Source organism: Triplophysa dalaica, chromosome 13, assembly GCF_015846415.1.
Source record: "Triplophysa dalaica isolate WHDGS20190420 chromosome 13, ASM1584641v1, whole genome shotgun sequence".
NCBI lineage: Eukaryota > Metazoa > Chordata > Actinopteri > Cypriniformes > Nemacheilidae > Triplophysa > Triplophysa dalaica.
This window is the reverse complement of record NC_079554.1, coordinates 1,801,335-1,820,820: the sequence shown is the minus strand read 5'-3', so window position 1 is coordinate 1,820,820 and position 19,486 is coordinate 1,801,335. Positions and strand designations below refer to the sequence as shown.

Sequence of the window (19,486 nt, the reverse complement as noted above, 5' to 3'; positions counted from 1 at the left end):
AGTCATGTTATGGCATTGTGCGACTGTGAATGAATGTTCCAACACATCCACTTTTGAGTTCAAAGATTTGTCTCCAAAGTTGTGCCATGTTAGATGCTTTAGAGCTATCCCAAATAGCACAGAAACATCTGTTAGATGTCTGCTAAACACCTGGAGATCTTGAAAACATCTGCTGTGTATCTGACCGATGTCCTCGAAAAGGCAGTTTTACATCCATTCTGAATCATATACATCTTACAGGCATCTTCTAGACGTCTACATGACATCTGACAGCAAATGTCCCATTAAAGTTTTGCAAATGAGCAAATAATCCAAAAATACATATTGCAGATGTAATCATCAAACAGACGTCTCCCGGATGTGTGCAATCAGGGACGAAACCATACGTGTATGCTTTAAGTACAAATACAGTTGAGATCACTCTGGTAGCACTAAAGGCTTGAGGTCTGACTGCTGAACCGTTTCCAAGAGTTTCACAGCACATTTGTTTGACATCCAACAAAATCACAGATACAGATCCAATTCTACGACCAACATAAAAACTGCTGACATTCACTTTTTGAAATGTTGGGTTATTTCAACCCATGAGGCATTTGGTCAAAAGGGGACGAACCCACACTCTTAAAAATAAAAGTGCCTCAAAAGGTTCTTTGATGCCATAGAAGAACCTTTAACATCCCATATGTTTCACAAAATGTTCCTTGTGGCAAAAAAGTTTCTTCAGATTATGAAAGGTAAGAAAAATATGTTTTTTTAAAGAACATTTTACTGAAGGGTTCTTTGTGGAACCAAAAATGGTTCTTCTATGGCATCGCTGTGAAGAACCTTTTAAGCACCTTTATTTTTAAGAGCTCAGTGTTGGGTTGTAAATGAACCTTTACTGGATTGTTTCGACCCAAAATTCTGTTTTGTTTTGAACCTATTGTTGGGTCGGATGTTCAGATATTCTGGGTTGTTTGAACCCAACAGATGAGCTTGTCCCTTATTTACCCAACACTGGATTGAAAATAACCCAGAATGCGTTGAGCATTCTGAGCGTAAAAGAAAGTAAAATTTCATTTGGAATGAGAGATTCAGAGCCGTTGTGCTCCACACAAAGTGGAAAAACAACAAAACACAAAACGTCCATTTGCAGTGATGCGATCATTACACAACTTTGGAAGTTATCCTTTAGTTAAGTTAAGCTGTAGTTAAACGTGTTGTTTAGAGAAAAAACAATGACATCACCTCACAATTCACAGAGCCGGACGCTGAGGTTGACCTCAAGAAAATACTTATCACAACCAACAGGAGATTTACTTTGGAAAAACAAAATCATCTGGCTATTTCCATTATTAAGAGTATTCATTGTTTGTAATGTGTTTTCATTTGATGGTGTGTAATAAAATCATTCAGTGTTTTGTAGCAGGATAAATATGAAATCTTTTCCAGGGGTTTTCAATTAAATAAATATATATTGAAATAATTGTGAAGCATTATGCACTGACTCATTGGCTATGTTCCAGAGGTTTCTCTTTCAGCTAAGCAGATTCAGATGTTTCTCCCAAAATTGCTTAGGAGGAATAAAAACAGGAAAAAACTACAACCTTTAACCACCACAACATCCCAGCAGCCGCAGGATGTTTCATCCCATCACTGTCATTTCAAACATGATGTGTTCCTGTGTCTCTGTGATTGTATCTCTCTCTCTCTCTCTTTTTGTGTGTCTGACCCTGGATGAAAGTTGTTTAGGATGACCTCACATTTGTTTCTCCTCCCTCTCTCTCTTTCTGTCTCTCTCGCTTTCTCTCTCACCGGAGCACAAAGGCGAGGGGATTATGGGTATAATAGAATGAGGGCCGCTCACTGCTGGGGTCTCATTGTCAGTGAGAGGGCTACTATTGTAAACTGGACCAACACACACTCACCCCACTGCTATGCCATTACACACACACAAAACAGGCAAACAGTCATAGAAATTACATTTAAAAAATGCCTTGACAAACTGAACGCATAACCATAAAAGATCTATAAGTGAGACCACATTGAAAATATTTTGGCTTTTGTTACAGAAAAACATTTTCAACAAAATAATACCCAACTGTACAGTAAAAACACAACACGTTTTCAGAATATATCACATAACACCATTTGCTCATATTTGTGAGGACATTTCTGAGGACACATTAATATTATTATATACACACACACATAAAAAGGTGTAACTTTACTGTCTTTAGGTATGGTGTAGGTATGTGTTAGTTGTTCATATAAGCTCAGAGAGTTCAGGAACATGACATGAGTGTTTGATGAGGACCATCTCTTCTGCCCCCTGCTGAGAAACATCACACCTCACACCCTGACCAAGACCTCAAAATGCTAGAAAAAAACGTATATATATTTAATCTTCCTTTCTTTCACCTTATTTATCCCTAACAAATAAATGTGTTCCTGTTTGTTATTATATCGCTAATATGTTAAGCATTCAGATCTCTTTATCCACCATAATGTAACACACTTTTGAGAAATTTTCTTACAAAAATAACAAATAATAAACTAAACCCTAAGAACACACATAAATAGTTTTCTTACATGAAATGTTTTACACTTATTGTAATATGAGAGTCAATAATTAATCACATCATCAGCAAATTTTCCTTTTTGTCCTTTACACAGGAACTCCGAGAAGTGTTGTGACAATTTTTGCTTTAATACATTGAACATTTTGTCTCACATATATTCCCAATTTTAGCTTTTGTAATTTACATTTCAAATGTAAAGTAAAGTACAGTAAGTAGACTGTTTAGTGTACATTTGGTAAATCCTTTGAACAATTTATTTTGAAAAACAAATGTACTCTTTATGCCATCCCACGTGACCAAAACACTATTCAAATTCCCAGTTCAATTCACCCACAAATGAAAATTCTCTCTTCATTTATTCAACCTCATGCCATCCCAGCTGATGACTTATATAATAAGTTTCTCTCTACTTAAAGTGAGTGTTCACCCAAAATATAAATTCTGTCATCATTTACTCAGCCTCTTGTCCTTTCAAACCTGTATGACATCCTTCAGTCAGCAGAACACAAAAGAAGATATTTTGAAGAATGTTGTTAATTGGCCCCCATTTACTTGCATTGTTTTTGTGTCCATACAGTAGAAGTTCGTTAGCACTGTTGGGTTACCAACTTTCTTCAAAATATCTTCATTTGTATCCTGTATTGGAAATAAAGACATAAGAGTTTGAAATGACAAGAGGGTGAGTAAATGATGACAGAATTCTATTTAAATGAATTCTCTACAATGCTGAAGTGCCATAAAGCACAGACTGTCTTCTAAACCGAAGCAATGGATTTGTGTACAAAATATACGTCTAATTTTTCATATAGTCACATATCAGGATTATATTTATTTATTTATTTATTTTAATAAACTGATGTTTTGACCTGTTCCAGTATGTGCATTCAGCTGTTATGTGTGTTCTAATGGTCTAATGGCAGAGAGAAGTGTGATCTATGTAAAGTGCATTTACATGTATTTATTTAGCAACAAAAGTGACAAATGAGGGAACATCTAATATAATTTCACCAGAGAGGAAGAAGTAAAGTGAATCATATGAAAATGGTCTTTGTGTCTCATTGTGACAGAGACTTTCAGAACAGCACTTGCTCACAGAATATGGACATACTTACTGTTAATGTAGACATTAAAATGTTCATTTAAAATATTTTACTCACCCTCTTGTCTTTCTAAACCTGATTGAGTTTGTTTCTTCTGCAGAAAGCAAGAGATATTTTGAAGAATGCCGGACCCTTCCATTGTATGAAAAGGTTAATTACCTTTTGTATAACCACAGCTTACCACAATACATAGATAGCAAAACGTGAATCATTTGTGACTTCTACGGTTTAAATACAAATAAAAGCAAAAAGGTTAATATGGGCCTATTTATTTTGGGAAGAGTCCGCAGAAAAGTCTTGGCGGAAGTGACGTTGGAGGTGCCTCAACAGCGCCTCGTTCTGCAGAATAACAACTCTAAACCCGATCAGAGTTTAAATATAAATATCCTTTAAATATCATGTTTATTTAATGCATTTAGTTATAACACACTGACAGAAAAATCACGTTTATAAATAAAGTCGCGTATTTATCGCGTGTACCGTCGCATATATTGAGTTTATGACTGATTTCAGCGGGATTTCTGTTCATCTGGACTGAAGAACAAACACAAATCGCCTCATTTGACATTTCATTTCATTCAGATTGAAATACACAAACATGTAGTCGAATGTGTAGGATGTGACATATGGACGTGTTTAATGCACATGTGAAGTCGCGTGAGATAAGTTTAGACTCGTCTGAGGTGATGGATGATAATGGATCATAACAAGAGTCTGTTTATTAAAGGTAAGGCACTTTCACGTGTCTCCATTGTGTTGTTATTGTCTTTAAATGTTTGTGTAGGTGTTCAAATATAGCGTGTCTTGTGGTTTAATGTATAAGGCTTTATCTTTTCTGTCAGTTTTCACCGCTTGTATTAACTCGTGCTAACCATGCAGCTCCACACATGACGTTAACGTTACACACACACACACAGCGTTACATTCACATCTGAGGTAACAGTTAAGTAGACACGACGTATGAATAATATAAAGTAAACGTGATTGTATACGTGTGCATTTAAAAGTTGTGCTCCCTTTCGTGCATTAGTTTCAACACCAGAGCTCGGATGTGATAACAGACTCAGGCCTTCATGCTAATACATGCTATATGACGACACAAACACACGTTAAAATACCAATTAAACAAAATAGTTATACATTTACACACCAGCAGTGTTTATTATTCGTTCTTTATTGCAGTAATCGTGTTTTTTTACATTTGCATTGTGTATAGTTGTCTTTTATTCAACATTTTAACGTTAGTTGTATTTCTTCTAGCCTTAACGTAAAATGTAACGTAGCTCGGGCCTTTAATCTCGTTCTCGATATAACACAAAATATAAGAGTCGTTTCGTTGAACAATGTATGCAGATGATGTTATTATAAGGAGTTATGGATTTAATTTGTAGGGGCTGGTCTAGATCACTGTTATAATGTTAGGTGTACTCGGATTAGATGTCAGATTTACTCATAACTGATATCTGAAAAACTAGATATAAACGTTATTTTATGTATTAATCTTACATTTTATCTTATAGCAATGAGGTATATTTAGATATAAATATATTAAAGACACTAATCAGACGTTGAATGTTGAATCTGTGTCTTTCAGTTCAATGTTAATCTTAGATTTCACCAACATAACATTGTGCAAACTGGACCTTGATGATGATATAATGTAATGCCTGCCGAAAGCTACACTTTTGCCAAATATCCTAGTTCGGATACAAAGAATTATTATGGTTTTCTGCAAATTGAGGAATGTATTGATAACATGACCGTTGGGGACAGTTAGAAGCTTGTGGAGTTTATATAGGACTCATGTCTTAGTACATTCATTACAATTCATTTCCATAAGATGCGCTTAAAGCGGTACTTCACCCTTGAATCAAAAGTTCACTGTGTTTTACTCACCCTTCAAGTTGAAGAATAATGCAGTCGAAGTTATAATTAGAGATGCACCCATTGCAATTTTCTTTGCCGATTCCGGTTTCCACTTTTATTACAAGTGAAACCTGCCGAATCCAATTTTCTATCCACAAAACATAATTGACAGTATACTATATATAAAAGCATATTACTTTTCTTCAGTTCACATTTTTTATTTTCATTACATAAATGAGTGAACATTACAATTTCCCTAAATGTAGTTCTCCAAGCTGCATTAAATTACAGAATCTTCTCTTGCCCAAACAACTCTTAAATTGAAGAACTCAGTGACTGAAAAGAAGTACAAATAATAAAATATAACTAAACATGTCACTTAATTTACCTTTCTCATTTTTGTACTCATCTCACAAATCTCTTAAGATAACACTGAAATACTTCAACTTTATTATAGTCTAATTCTGTTTATGAAACTAACATTGCTTTATTTCCTTTTTTCTGAAATGTAAAATAAATTGTCTTTATCTTGGGTGTGTAGTATTAAAAGAAGTGGGTTGATTTTAGCTGCAACTTCAATAAAAAGTTACAATTCTTATGAGTGAACTCTACTCTAAAGATGTACATGTATTTGCAGTTTTATGTGTTAGTAGAGAACTCAATCAGATATATATCACATATATTGGTTGATCTATTCATTTTTTTATATTTTTAAAAACAAGTAGAAGTAGAGTTGAATGTCATTGTATCTAGATGAAATTACCACAGTTTAAACTTAAGACAAGCAATCAGTTTGAATGGAATTTTTATTTTTGTTTTACACAGAGTGAAAGACTTCAACATGAGTTTAGCTTGTGTCAGAATTTAGCATCACTATTAGCAAGCATACATACCCCATGTAAACGGAGCAACGGCAGATGAACCACAATACACCTTTTTGTCTGTACAGTACATAATGCGCGTGCAGTCAGCGGATATGAGAGATGCGCGTACGTCAACACAGACTGTCGGTGGACCCACATACGAGTATAAACAAGCCGCGAAAGACAGGCTGTGCGCTCGCACGTTTACTTGCTGCTTTGAGTGTACTGACGGCTGTTATGTTATTGCCCGCATCACGGGCAACAAAAAAACGGCTTGGAATCGGCGAGCCATGAGACTAACTGGCCGGTAACCGGTCCAGCTGGTCATACGAAAAACCGGCAGATTCCGATCTCTGGTCGGTCAATCGGTCGGTCTGGTCGGTGCACCTCTAGTTATAATACCACTCATCATTTTGCTTCAAAGCGGTAGAATGGGAGCGAATGGGTGTTTACTTTTTGAAGCTCCAAAAAGTGCACCCATCGATCAAAGAACTGCTTGACACGGCTTAGTAGTCTTAACACAGGTCTTCTGAAGCGAATCGATGCATTTCATTTTGGGAAGTATCCATATTGACAGAGCTATTAACGTTGATGTCTAGCTTCCGTCATCTCTTGAATGCTCGTGAACAAGAGGCTTGTTTTTCCGGCAGATGATGGAGGCGTGTCGTAAGTTCAGGTTATAGATGCATTTTCCCTTTTCAGCCATCAGGAAAGCGTCTACTCTAGTGGGAGCTTTCGTCACGGTCACACACATTTGAGAGATGACGGAATCTAAACATCAACCTTTATAGCACTGTCAATATGGATATTTCTAAATGTTTACTGCTCCAAAATGTTCTATATGTTTCTTAAAGAGTACATAGCATAAGATCATGAAAATTACATTTCATGCCGTGTGTAATGTTACCGTGTTTGAAAATAAGCAGTCTGCCAAGCTGTAAATCCAAAGGAGAATGAAAAACAAAGTTATTGGCTTGGAAAAATGGAGTTGACTCTAATTTACGTAAACGAGTCATTCCTAGTCCAATTCGCGAACTGCCGCAGATTTACATCTCCACATATAGTTCCTGCCTATATTTTGCTAGGACTGCCCGTGAAAACTTCACTCTTCCCCCCAAACACTGTAGCTCGTGAGCCTCATTCGCAGTAGACCAATCACATCAGACTAGGTTAGCAGAAATGTGGGGATTAGACAGATGAATCACGGAACGAATCGTTTGAGAGTCAGTCAAGAAGTAAGGTAAGAATAACTGCCTATTATTAGATAGTGCTTTTACACCCTCTATGTACATGCACTTGTTGTTGGACGCTCCATAAACCAAAGTTGGACCTTAAATATCCCTAGTTATGTACTCTTTAAAAATAAAATATATTGTGTTCAGTTGGAAAAAAAGGTTTGGACAAGGTTATCATACCGCCCCATGCCTAACTGCAATATTTGAATTATTTATACATCCTTTACAGTGATGGTGGACAGAGGAAGTGACAGATCAATCATTAAGCCTTTGACGTGTTGATCAGATTGACATATAACAGTTTACAATAAATTATCTTTTTAGATTGGGAGAAATGCTGTTTGCCTTCTAATTACAGAAATTGTGATTTGTCATGACATGGGCACTGTATTGGATGTTTTCTGATGTGTTCTTTGTTTGCTAGCCCTGGATAGATGTGAGGACAGGAGAGATGGAGGATATAAGCTGACGTGGAGATGTTCTCTCTCTGATGATAGTGAAGACGACAGCAGAAATGAGTAAGATCATTTCAGCACCGAACAGAACAAACATCTCTGCATGAACGCTTTCTGCACGCTAACAGATAACATGCTTCCTAGCATAATCTGTTTTTTGATGATGCACTTTTATAGACTTTATCATGTTTTTAGACTTCAGTGTCTCTTTTACATCATTACAGATGTGATGATGTCAAAAGTGTCAAGAAGAAAGTTAAAAGCATAATAAAATAGCAGCTAAAGGTTGATGGACATTGAGCGAGTTATCAGACAACGATTCACTGTGAGAGGTGTGTTAAATTTTAAAAGATTGTGTAACCTTTATATGTGCTCTGTGTGTAGTCTAGGTCTTATTTTAGCGTGACCATTATAACAGGAAAACTGGTTTTCAGTAGAGATGAACCAACACATTGACAGATTGACAGATTTTTACATAAATCAGGGCAAAAGTTCAGATCGATGTTTAGGAAGCCAACTTTCAGCATTTTTTGTGTTAAATAATAAAATGTTGTGTCAATAATATCATCAGTCTTAGTATTTAAAATGATGATTGCGCTACTATAAAAGAAAATTTGAATACTTTATCTTGAAATCTATAATTAAGGGGTTAATCCAAATGCCACATTTTCATAATATGATTGCTATGACTACTTTAATGCTCATCTCATAGTTAGGTTTTGAAACTGTAGCCTGAATTTCACAGACTGGATTTCATATTTTCTAAAGACATATTTTGTCTACCGGAAGTTAAGTTGGGGCCACAAAAGTGCTCATGCGCAGTAACATTTGTTTATATTGTTCAAATGAAACCGTCTATATGTGAACAGATTTTATGTTGAATCCAATGGCCAGTCGAGTCATAAGTTCAGGTTTTGACCTCCCCTGTTAACATATTCACCGAAACCAAAATAAGCTTTTTAGCCATGTATTTTATTTGTCAAAAAATAGAATAATACGTAGAAAATGCAACTAAAATGTGTGCATAATCACAAAAGATGTGAAACATTATTGACAATTCAGTGTCTGCTTTGAACCAAGTGTGAACACATCTCAATCTCTCTCTCGTGTTGTTCTCAGCGCCGCCCTTGTGACCATGGAGCCAGCAGGTGGCCAGCAGGATCTTTCCCCGGAGGGAATGAAGGTATCTTTCTGCCTTACTGTTAAAGGAGAAGTTCCCTATAAAATAAAAATTCCATGATAATTTACTCACCCACATGTTGTGTTACGTGAGTGTGACCATTCCAACGTGATTACAGAGTACATGAAGTCATGGGCGTGCTAAATGGAGGCACTCCGAGGGAGAGCAAGCACTGTATCTCTTTAAATCATACTGTATATGATGTTTTCGTTTTCTTGGAAACTTACTGATTGTAGCTAGACAAGACCCTTATTCATCGGGCTGGTGTTGTTTAGAGTCTTTGAAGCTGCAATTATACTGAAATTTGGACCGTAACCAAAAGCCCCCCCTGAAGTCCATTATATGGATAAGAACCATGGAAACCTTTTCTCAAAAGCCGCAATTTGTTTTCGACAGGAGAAATAAACACAAGGACGGGCTTGTATGTGACATGGGAAGTGAATTATCATGAAATTTCTAATTTATAGTGATTTCATGGCGTTTCTGTTGTAATTTTTGGTTATATATTTGCAAAACTAAGTGACGACCATAAGCCCGTCTACTAATAATAATGATTTATGCGATTTAATAAAAATCACAGAAGTAACCAGAGCACCATGATTTCTCTCTTTCAGTCTCCATCTGTTAAAGGCTTCAGTCCCAATCAGTCTATGATGACTCATGAACGACATCCAAATCATTTACGGCCACTCAACAGAACCGGCAAGCTCAGGTGTTTAAAGAAATCAACCGCTTACTTTGGGACTTCCTGTTTATTGCAACATTTTTAAATGAACAGGGTTGTAAATCTTGCTTTGTTGTTTGTGGTCTCGCAGTGAAGCGGCACACAGCTTTCTGATCATGAGTCCAGCGCCGTCACAAGGAGTTGTGGTTCAGGGGCGGATCTTTCAACATGCACAAATTTCTCCTCCAGTCAGAAAGCTGGAACAAAGGTATTTCACCAAACCCACCGACAAGCCAATAAAATGAGTGATAGTTGCCAGTACCCTGACTAAACACATACGACCAAGATATAATTTTAAACTGTCATTCTCTTCTCTCTTAAAAAGAAACCATGACCTGAAGGAAAGGTGAGAGGATTTCTTGACCGAAACTTATAACAGCACCTGTTCTCGAATGCTCTGCGTGACTGGCTTTGTACGTTATCAACATTACAGTATATATTAGATTATATTCTAATGCCTGTCCTTCTCCTGTAGATCTGATATGATCCAAGAGCTGGATAGCATTGTTCTGACCTGTCCTGACACATCAGGTAATCAGAAGGAACATATCCGCTCTAAGCGGGACCTGCTAAGTTATTGCCACTATATAAAAAAACCCAAATGCTTATATGGAATTCATGCATGAGATCACATTTTCATGTCTCTTGTTCTTCTCTGTGTCACCAGATTCAGGAGACAACACTCTTAAGAGGCGTGTCCAGCAGAAACGACGGCTATTGATCGATAGTCCCGTTTCTGCAGTCAAACCAGTCGATGTGAGGCCTTCTATATTTACCACATTCTCTTTCACTCGATTTATGTTGTTACAAAAATGTCTTAAACTATGCTTGAGCGCTATCTGTGCCTCCTCTCACCCAGCCGCCCCTTCGACCAGATGAATACGTCAGCGTGTGTGGTAAATGTGGCCAGGGCAGTGAGGATCACGTCAAATGTGATCACTGTGGATATCGGCTGCCTGCTGAGACTCCGCCCGTTCCTGACGGTACATCCACTCCAGCCCCTCGCCCTCCCATTCGCTCTCAGTCCTTGTCTGCTCCTCACAGTCTTCTCATCAGCAAGAATTTCTATGGCTCTTCCTCTGTGGGGAGCTCTCAAGGCTTAAACATTGTAGTGAATCCAACGGTGCGAATCACTCACGGAAACGTGCTCGTCTCGTACAACGAAAGGCCTGTACCAGGTTCTGGGAGCTTGGCATCGAACGGGCACAAACAAGTTGTGGGCAAGAAACAGCAGGTTACCAAGCCGTGTGAATTAAACGACCCAAGTAAGTACTATAGACTATCAATGAATACAAATACAATACATTGGCCGATACGCCTTTAATGTTTCTGGTGAATTGCAGTTGTTCTGTCGAGCGATGAGGAAGAGGAAAGCGATAATGCCAGCAGCACGGGGACCGTCAACCGCCTGGACAGCGTCTCGCCGCGGCCTGCCGACTCGGCTCACTCATCTCCAGCACCCTCTGGTGGTCGGGTGGAGGCCGCGATTAAAGGTGCCAGTGAACAGGAGGACAGTATCTGTGACTTTTTCACAGAGAAGAATCAAAGAACTCTGCAGCCCAGGAGGAGTCGCATGAGGGATCCAGTAAGCTAGCATCATGTTAACACCATATTAAATGTTACGTTCAATAATGAAAGCATCATGTTAAATCATACTATCAAAATGTTAACATCATGCTAATTCATACCAGTTTCTTGATACATGTATTTCATGATAAATCAGGTTAGCATTACAACATGTGAAATCATGCCAACATTATGTTTAACAATGGTAGCATCATGTTAAATCATACAAACAAAATGGTAAATCATGTTAGCATAATGTTAACATCATATAAACTATGCCAGGTTCATGCTAAATTATCCTAAATGCAACTTAAAACATGTTAGCGTCATAGTACACCATGCTTGCATCATGTTTAAACATGTTAGCTTCACGTTATACATGTTAAGATCTCTATTGTAAATCTGTATTTCAAACCAAAAACTTTTCAGACTAGGCTTTATCAAGGCAACAATGGGTCATTGCTGTTTCATAAGGTAAAGTCTTTAAATATATATACATGTTTATGAACTGAGTTTGAAAGGTTTTCTGTAGTGTTGTTTTACATTTCAGTGTCATGTGTTTTCCCTCACTGTAGCACGGGTTAGTGTGTGAAGAGCCATCTCCCTTGAAGAAGAGGAAAGTGGGTCAGCAGCAGCAGCAGCAGCAGCAGCAGCAGCAACAGCAGAAGTGGGACAGTATTATTCTGGAGTGCAGAAGTGTGAGGATCGGCACGCTGCGCCGGATGGTCACCAAACCCGTTGTTGTAAGATTGCAGCAACCGAGACACTTTACAGTATCGCTATGTGATGATATTCTCCATTTCTGATCGTTTTGTTTTCTTCTGTTGTAGTTTTCAGTAGATTACATCGAGTTTGAGACCGAAGGTAACGTTCTGCTGTTTACGATTAGATTTGGTCATCAAAATTTGATAAGAAAGGTCACGGTTTAAAGCGAGTGTTGTTGCGTTCACAGGTCGTGAGGTGGATGTGATGGAGAGCGTTCGTCTGAGGTCATCAGAGCTGATCAGCTGCGAGTGGTGTAACGTGAAGAAGCTGCCGGTTCTCTTCCTTCAGACCAAAGATGAGGAGTGTCGGCGCTTACGAGATCAGCTGGAGATGTGTCAGGACACAGAAGGGGAATGGTACGACTGCGGAGGCAACAGTGAGTACCGCGTGACATACAGAATTCAAATGTGAAGGATCGATTGTGTTTCACAGATGACAGTGATTTTTTTTTCCTGCTTTTGTCATTTTGAATGTCTTTCTTCTGCTTTCTGCTGTGCTTCAGGCGATGAGAAGTACATAGTGTTGATTTTTGAGAATGGGCCTCAGCTACAAGAGCAAATCATTCTGGAGGACATTCTGGGTGAGATCGGCCAAAGAAACAAACTGGAAGATTTTCCTTTAAAGATCAACTTCGATAAGGCCAACAATCGACTGGTCGAGTACAATAAAGCCTCCAAAGAGAAAGAAAAGGTGACGTAACCTACAAGAATTGTTTCTTTGACAAACCGAGACAGCCATTTACTTTCAGAATATTGTTATTTACTTATTATATTAAGCAGAATGTTGTCATCTTTGTATTGAAAGTGTTAATATTTGTCTGTCTCAGGCAAAAGAAGACAACGTTAAACCTGTAGAGTCAGCAAGATCATCATCTATAACATTATCAGCCTCAGCATCCCTCTCGGTAGTGACGGTTACTGTGGCAACCACGACAGCCCCTGCCTCGTCAGCAGCAGCAAGCGTCCGAACACGCATGTCTGCACGTCTCCAAGCTTTCTGTGAAGAGGATGATGATGAGGACATGTCAGAAATTCATCCAACTTTCACTGGCCCAGTCGTCAAGTAAGACCTTAATCAACAATATACATATGTAACGGAGGCAAGCTAGTGTAGAGCTGTGCAGTGTGTAAACCTCACTTCCCGACCTCAAGGACTCTCTAGCGACAGACGCTAGAGACTGCGGTCTTTAGCCTCCTCGCTAGAGCGCCCGACTCCCATGCCGGACCGACCCGGTTCGAAGCCCGCCTAGTTCCGGTTACACATACACGCATTCACGTGGGATCGTTCACAGGTGAATTGAAGTTGTTTTTTCTCTGTAGGTTGATGGTTTACCCCCCGCCTCCTGCCAAAGGAGGAATCTCTGTAACCAACGAGGACCTCCACTGTCTGAACGACGGAGAGTTTCTCAACGACGTCATCATTGACTTCTATTTAAAGTCAGTCTCTTACTTTTCTGTCGGTATTGAGTGTATTATATCAGAATTTGACCATGACATGATTTTGAAGTTAACACCCTTACGGTAGTTATTATGCTTTCACTTCACCATCACAGACTTAAGTGTGAATACTTGAATACTTAATCACGTGTGTCGCTAGATATGTGTTTCTGGAGAAGCTGAAGAAGGAGGATGCCGCCCGCAGTCACGTCTTTAGCTCTTTCTTCTATAAGAGACTCAATCAGAGAGAGAGAAGAAACGCTCCCGACACGTCCAACCTACCGTGAGCTCACACCAGAAACCCACACATTCACTCTCATGATTCTGTGAGGTGTTCACGGCTGAAATCGACATTCATTCATGTGTTTCAGGATACAGAAGAGGAAACACAACAGAGTGAAGACGTGGACACGTCACGTGGATCTTTTCCAGAAGGACTTCATCTTTGTGCCCATCAATGAGTCGTGAGTATTTCACTGTATAGAGGACACACGTTATATTTTATACTTTTCATTTTTAAAACTCAGACAGACTCCTGAGGTCTGTTTCTCTCTGTCTAGTGCACACTGGTACCTCGCCGTCATCTGTTTTCCTGGTCTTGACGGGGTTCATAATGAGCCGAACCTGCTGTACAAGCCACCGACCGCAGCCCAGAGCTCGGCCGTCTCCTCCGTCCTGCCTGCAGAAGAGGAGGAGCCAGAGATCGGCCACCACGCAGCCGCAGTGACAGGCCAGCCTGATGCGTCCGATGAGGCCGGCCAGCAGTACACAGGTGAGCACAGGTGACGTGAGAGCGTGACGAGCGCAGTTCAAGCTTCACGTTTCCAGGATTAATTCCATTGTTCTTTATTTCAGATGGTTTACACAGAATAATGTCGTGTTACGCAGAAGACTTGTGTCGCTTCTCTGACGACCAAAGCTCATGTCCGGTAATTCACTTCGGTTTCATTTTTGTGACGTTCTAAAAATGTCCTTTAAAATGTATTAAAGGATGAAATATTTAGTAGTATAGATGCTCGTCTAGTCCGACCTCTCTGTTCAGCATTTCATACCTTTGTGTTGTTATTTGTATGTTTTAGGATGATTGTAGTGAAGACGGCACTTTTCTTGATGACTCTGGGAACTCTGACAGATTGGAGTGGACGTCTAAACCCACCATTTGCAGACAGTAAGAGCAAATATCAGTCTGCCATGCATCATCAAACATCCACATGTGATCAGTGCTTACACGATGAATTTCAGAGACATTAAACCTGCTCCTCAATTCATTGAAGTAATTCATTTAAGGGATGTCAAACGATTGAAAATAAAATACATCTTTTATTCAGACACTTACATTTTTGCACTTTTACGTGTCTAATACATACATGGGCAACTTATAACACACGAAAGACAAAGAAAAACACGTATTTCCGGCAAAACACCCCCCGTATAAAAGAACGCACCAGACAGGACCGTTGCAACACAACAAAATATATTAGAAATGCATTATAATTTAACATTTTGTCCACACTGGATGCGGCGCTACGCGACAAACCCCTTAAGAACAAGCAGGTTGTTATGTCGCTCCTGGTGTAGACACTGGGTTAAAGGGGCTGCAGTGACTACTGTCAATATTACTAATCAAAGAACAAAAGAAAAGAAGAAATCAATGGGATTATGATCTTAAAAGTGTAATTGCAGTTAATTGTACGAAAAGGGTGCGTCTGTAATGTAATATATTGACAGCCCTTATTTATTTATATTTACCAAAAATTTCAATTATATGTAAATGTTTATAAATGCAAAAATATCTTAAAATATTTCTTGTCCTGAGATGCACACCAGTAATGTATTCTTTGAAGGCATTTTTATTAAAGTGACTTTACTATTGTAACTTAACTAAATTTAACTAAGGCATGGTCCTGGATTAAGATAAGCTGTGAAACTGGGCCTTAGTGTTTGAGATCACCCGTTAAAGGAAATGTCAATTGTAATATTTGCAAATTGAGTTGTTTTTGGTCTTTCTTAGTCAATTTCGAAATGGCAAGTCCTGCTAATTTCCTTTAGTTGTGACCATATTCTCAATTTAACATGACACTGAGTGCCTTATTACTCAGTTACATACTTTCCCTACTTCAAATAGTTTTACTTTAATGAAATGTCGGAATATAGTATATTTTTTAAATAAAAGATCAAACGGAGAAACAGTGCAGATCTCATATTTACCAAGGGTGCCAATAATGGTGAGCAGGACTGTGTATTAACCCAGGGATTCATTTCTTTTCAAGTCTTTATTGTTGGATGTTGTTATAACTGTTGTGTCACGTATATAATCTACCCATTGTTATGTTATTTATCCTCAGGCCTTGCATTTTAATCATGGATTCCCTGCGTGGGCCGACCAGGTCAACTGTCGTGAAAACATTACGAGAGTAAGTTGCTACTTCGGTACAACATTAATGTCTGTTTTGCATAAGACAGCTTTAACCAGAGTCAGTCTTTTAGGATGAAAGTGTCTTTTTTTATCCCAGCCACTTAGACAACAGTACGTAACCCAATGGAAGGTTAAAATATGTGTGGCTATTTGATGTTTTGGTTTGTTTCCTGACCGTGTTTGTGCAGGTATCTGGAGGTGGAGTGGGAGGTCAGAAAAGGCTCGCAGAGGAGTTTTGCGAAAGATGTGATGAAGGGTTCGAGTCCTCGTGTACCCCAGCAGGATAACTTTAGTGACTGTGGAGTTTATGTGCTGCAATATGTAGAGAGCTTCTTCGAGGTGAGATCTGAAAAATTCCACTGATACCTCTTTTATTATAACATATAACAATTTTACACGGAGCAGAAAATGAAATCGATTTAATAGAAAAATAAAAATATTGCACATGGAAAAGATGAATGTGAATAATGTCATACTATTTCTAATGAAAGCTCAGCTGGCGCTCTTCAGGGTTTTTTTTCACATGCCACAACCGGCGTAAAAACGCTTCGGTGGAGCCTAATGGGACAGCAGTTTTACAAAGTAACTTTCACTGTCATCCACAACAGTTTAAATAAAAGGTACAGTTAGGACCATAAATATTTGGACAGAAGCACATTATTTGTTATTTTAGCTGTGTTATCAAAGTGTATTCCAGTTACAGTATTATAATGGATATTGTCTTATAGACTCATCTGTATTTAGAGTGTATTCACATTCAGATAAGCTGAAGGCTTTAGGAAGTACAGCTCTTTAATATGAAGTTCCCCACCTTTTCAAGTGAAGATGTGTAACTGTATTTCATATATGTCGATAAAAAAACAACTTTGTGCATCAAATCCACTCCGTTCCTGGTAAAAAAAAATAACCACAACAAATTTGCTGGATTTAACATTTATTAAGACACAAAATAAAATTGATTAAGTAAAACCCTAAACTTTCTTGTTAAAAGTATATCCAGCAAGGTTATAGTTATTTTAGTCAAATTAAAACTCGGAAGAGGTTTCTGTTTATTGAAATGAAATAAAATATCGGCCTAATAGTTACTGGAGAAACTTCAACTTAACGGAAAATTGAAATAAATTTTAGTGCGTTAAACTTATTTCAGTTTACGTAACAAACAAACGTAACAGTACAAATAATACCATGAAAATAAATTAAACTCGTATCACAACATAAAAAATAAATAATAAAATGACAAAAATGTAAAACAAAATTGCTAAAAATTAAACAAAAATGACCATAAACTCTTTAAAAAAAGCTAATTTAAAATATGAGTTAGACTGAATAAAACAAAAAAAATGACATAACCAACTAAGCATGTAAAGAATATCAAAATCACATCTCTGATCGTGTTCTACAATATGTTGATGCTACAGATGCTACAAAAATCTTGATATTTAGTTATTGTTGTATAAAATATTGATGTTTTTGTTTCCTTAGAATCCAATTCCAAGCTTTCATCTGCCGATGAACTTAATGGACTGGTTTCCCCAGCAACGGATGAAAACCAAGCGTGAGGAGATCAAGGATGTCATTCTGAATATTCAGAAACAGCAGCAGGTGAACGCTGAGAGCGCTGAACCCACTGACGGCTGTCAGAGTCCGAGCGAGGACAATTCAGAGTCACCTGATCTTATCCCATCCGTCAGCTCTTAGACTTTGTATACGCTGCTACGCATCCCCATCACGTGACTCAAACAAACACCAGGAGCCAATCAGGGCCTTGTGTGATTACACGCTGCTGGACAACTCTTATTATTCATAACAAAACTGTTCCGTTGACATGAATATCAAAAAGTTTTTTATTTGTATTAAAACAAATCGTGTACATAAGCTAGGCTTTTTTCTTTATTTTGCCACTTTACTTGCTGCCTTTTGAGTATTAGAGTTTGTCGATTGGTCACGTCTTCTTCAAAATATGTGAAATAAAAGTTCATGTGTTCATTTTTGGTAATGTTGTGTACTCTGATGTGCCTGAAGGGATAAACAGAACTGTTCAGTGTTGGAAATTAAGGCTGTTTTCAAGTCAGGCAGTATGTGAGCAAACATTTTGTTATAGCACAGCAACATAAAAATCATTTTTTTAGGTTCTACACTTTGTTCAAGACTCAACAAAGACTTCAAGCATCAACAATGAGCCTTTAAGTTTTTAATATACTGTACATGTTAACATTATTATGTTATTTTGGCTGTTCAATGGCACCGTATAAAAGCTTTTCTGAAATACATCATCAGTGAAGTCCAAAAAGATTTTGTTTTATGACGCTATTGGACTTTCATTTAGTAAAAGATGCTACTTTCTGCTCTTGACAATGATTCATTTCACTAACAATGCCATGAATTCATTACTTTCAAATGATAAATAATAAAGACATGAAGAAACTAAACAAAACAAAATAATAAGATGACACTCGTACAGAGAAACAACACACCAGGTTTAACATGTTCACAGGGTTGCAGTAGTCAGCATTAATTAATGCAGCACGTTCATATAATCGACTTTATGTTGTTTATTTCTTTTTTTGAATTTCTTATACTTCTTCTTATACTTCTTATACTTAAAGCATCTAGCTGTTTGATCAAAGAAGACTAACCATGGTTCCTTTTTCTGAGGATACTTCGAGCATAATAAATCACACCTTCCATGCACCCTATTTAGCAAAACACTAGAGTGCGCTGTCGTCATTTTATTCCTCCTATTTTCATTATTTATTATTAGTATCTATAGTCATTATTCAACAAACAATTAATTCAAGATACACTATCAACCAGACTTTTGTACACGCATAAGTGTCAGCTAATACTGAAGTTCCGTATGAGGACGCATGTTTTTATACGACATATTAAATAATTTGAGCATATATGACATTCTCTTTTGTACAATTAACAAACCCATATAAACAAAGTCAAAAATAAACCATAAAAACATACTGTACAAAACGTAAAAAGGACAAAATGATTATATTATTTTGTTTACATTACATGAAAGTCCTCATTGTGTTTCCTCAAAAAAGATGCACATTTTATTTTATTATTAATCATTTTAAGAGGACGCATTTGATATATGGTGAAGTCCGCCCCGTGACGTCACCAACGAAGGCGGACCCTTCCGTGCATTGAGCGCTTTGGTCTGTTTCTGCCATACACTAAAAGCGACGCCATATTGGACCAGGCCAGACTGCCGTTGAAACATGTTTTTTTTCTGAATTGAAAGCACAAAAACGTTCACATTTCACTGCTTCAAACGCTTGAGTATTCACAATTCCGTGAGTCCATA

General features: G+C 37.9%; 1 protein-coding gene across 3 annotated transcripts; it reads left to right on the top strand.

The window, feature by feature from the left end:
• The first annotated feature begins 3,971 nt into the window (after positions 1–3,971).
• senp6a (SUMO specific peptidase 6a) lies at positions 3,972–18,153 on the top strand. 3 transcript variants are annotated; one of them, XM_056764365.1, is made up of 26 exons: positions 3,972–4,388; positions 8,050–8,143; positions 8,305–8,412; positions 9,200–9,263; positions 9,875–9,972; positions 10,076–10,192; positions 10,310–10,330; positions 10,460–10,515; positions 10,652–10,740; positions 10,844–11,249; positions 11,328–11,569; positions 11,980–12,024; positions 12,126–12,293; positions 12,381–12,414; positions 12,503–12,691; positions 12,818–13,005; positions 13,142–13,377; positions 13,635–13,751; positions 13,912–14,034; positions 14,123–14,215; positions 14,312–14,523; positions 14,607–14,680; positions 14,831–14,919; positions 16,097–16,165; positions 16,356–16,506; positions 17,650–18,153. In XM_056764365.1, the coding sequence occupies exons 4-26, from the start codon at positions 9,216–9,218 to the stop codon at positions 17,863–17,865; spliced, it is 3,081 nt and encodes a 1,026-aa protein (XP_056620343.1). In that variant the 5' UTR covers positions 3,972–4,388; positions 8,050–8,143; positions 8,305–8,412; positions 9,200–9,215; the 3' UTR covers positions 17,866–18,153. The 3 variants fall into 3 exon arrangements, with proteins under 3 accessions (XP_056620343.1, XP_056620341.1, XP_056620342.1); XM_056764363.1 differs by lacking the exon at positions 8,305–8,412; XM_056764364.1 differs by lacking the exons at positions 8,305–8,412; positions 11,980–12,024.
• The last annotated feature ends 1,333 nt before the right edge of the window (positions 18,154–19,486 follow it).

Coding starts and splice junctions, on each gene's coding strand:
- senp6a (XM_056764363.1), top strand. CDS start 4,352: ATGATAATGGATCATAACAAGAGTCTGTTTATTAAAG. Junction 13,006..13,141: donor CCTCCAAAGAGAAAGAAAAG/GTGACGTAACCT, acceptor TGTCTGTCTCAG/GCAAAAGAAGACAACGTTAA. Junction 16,166..16,355: donor GTCGTGAAAACATTACGAGA/GTAAGTTGCTAC, acceptor GTGTTTGTGCAG/GTATCTGGAGGTGGAGTGGG.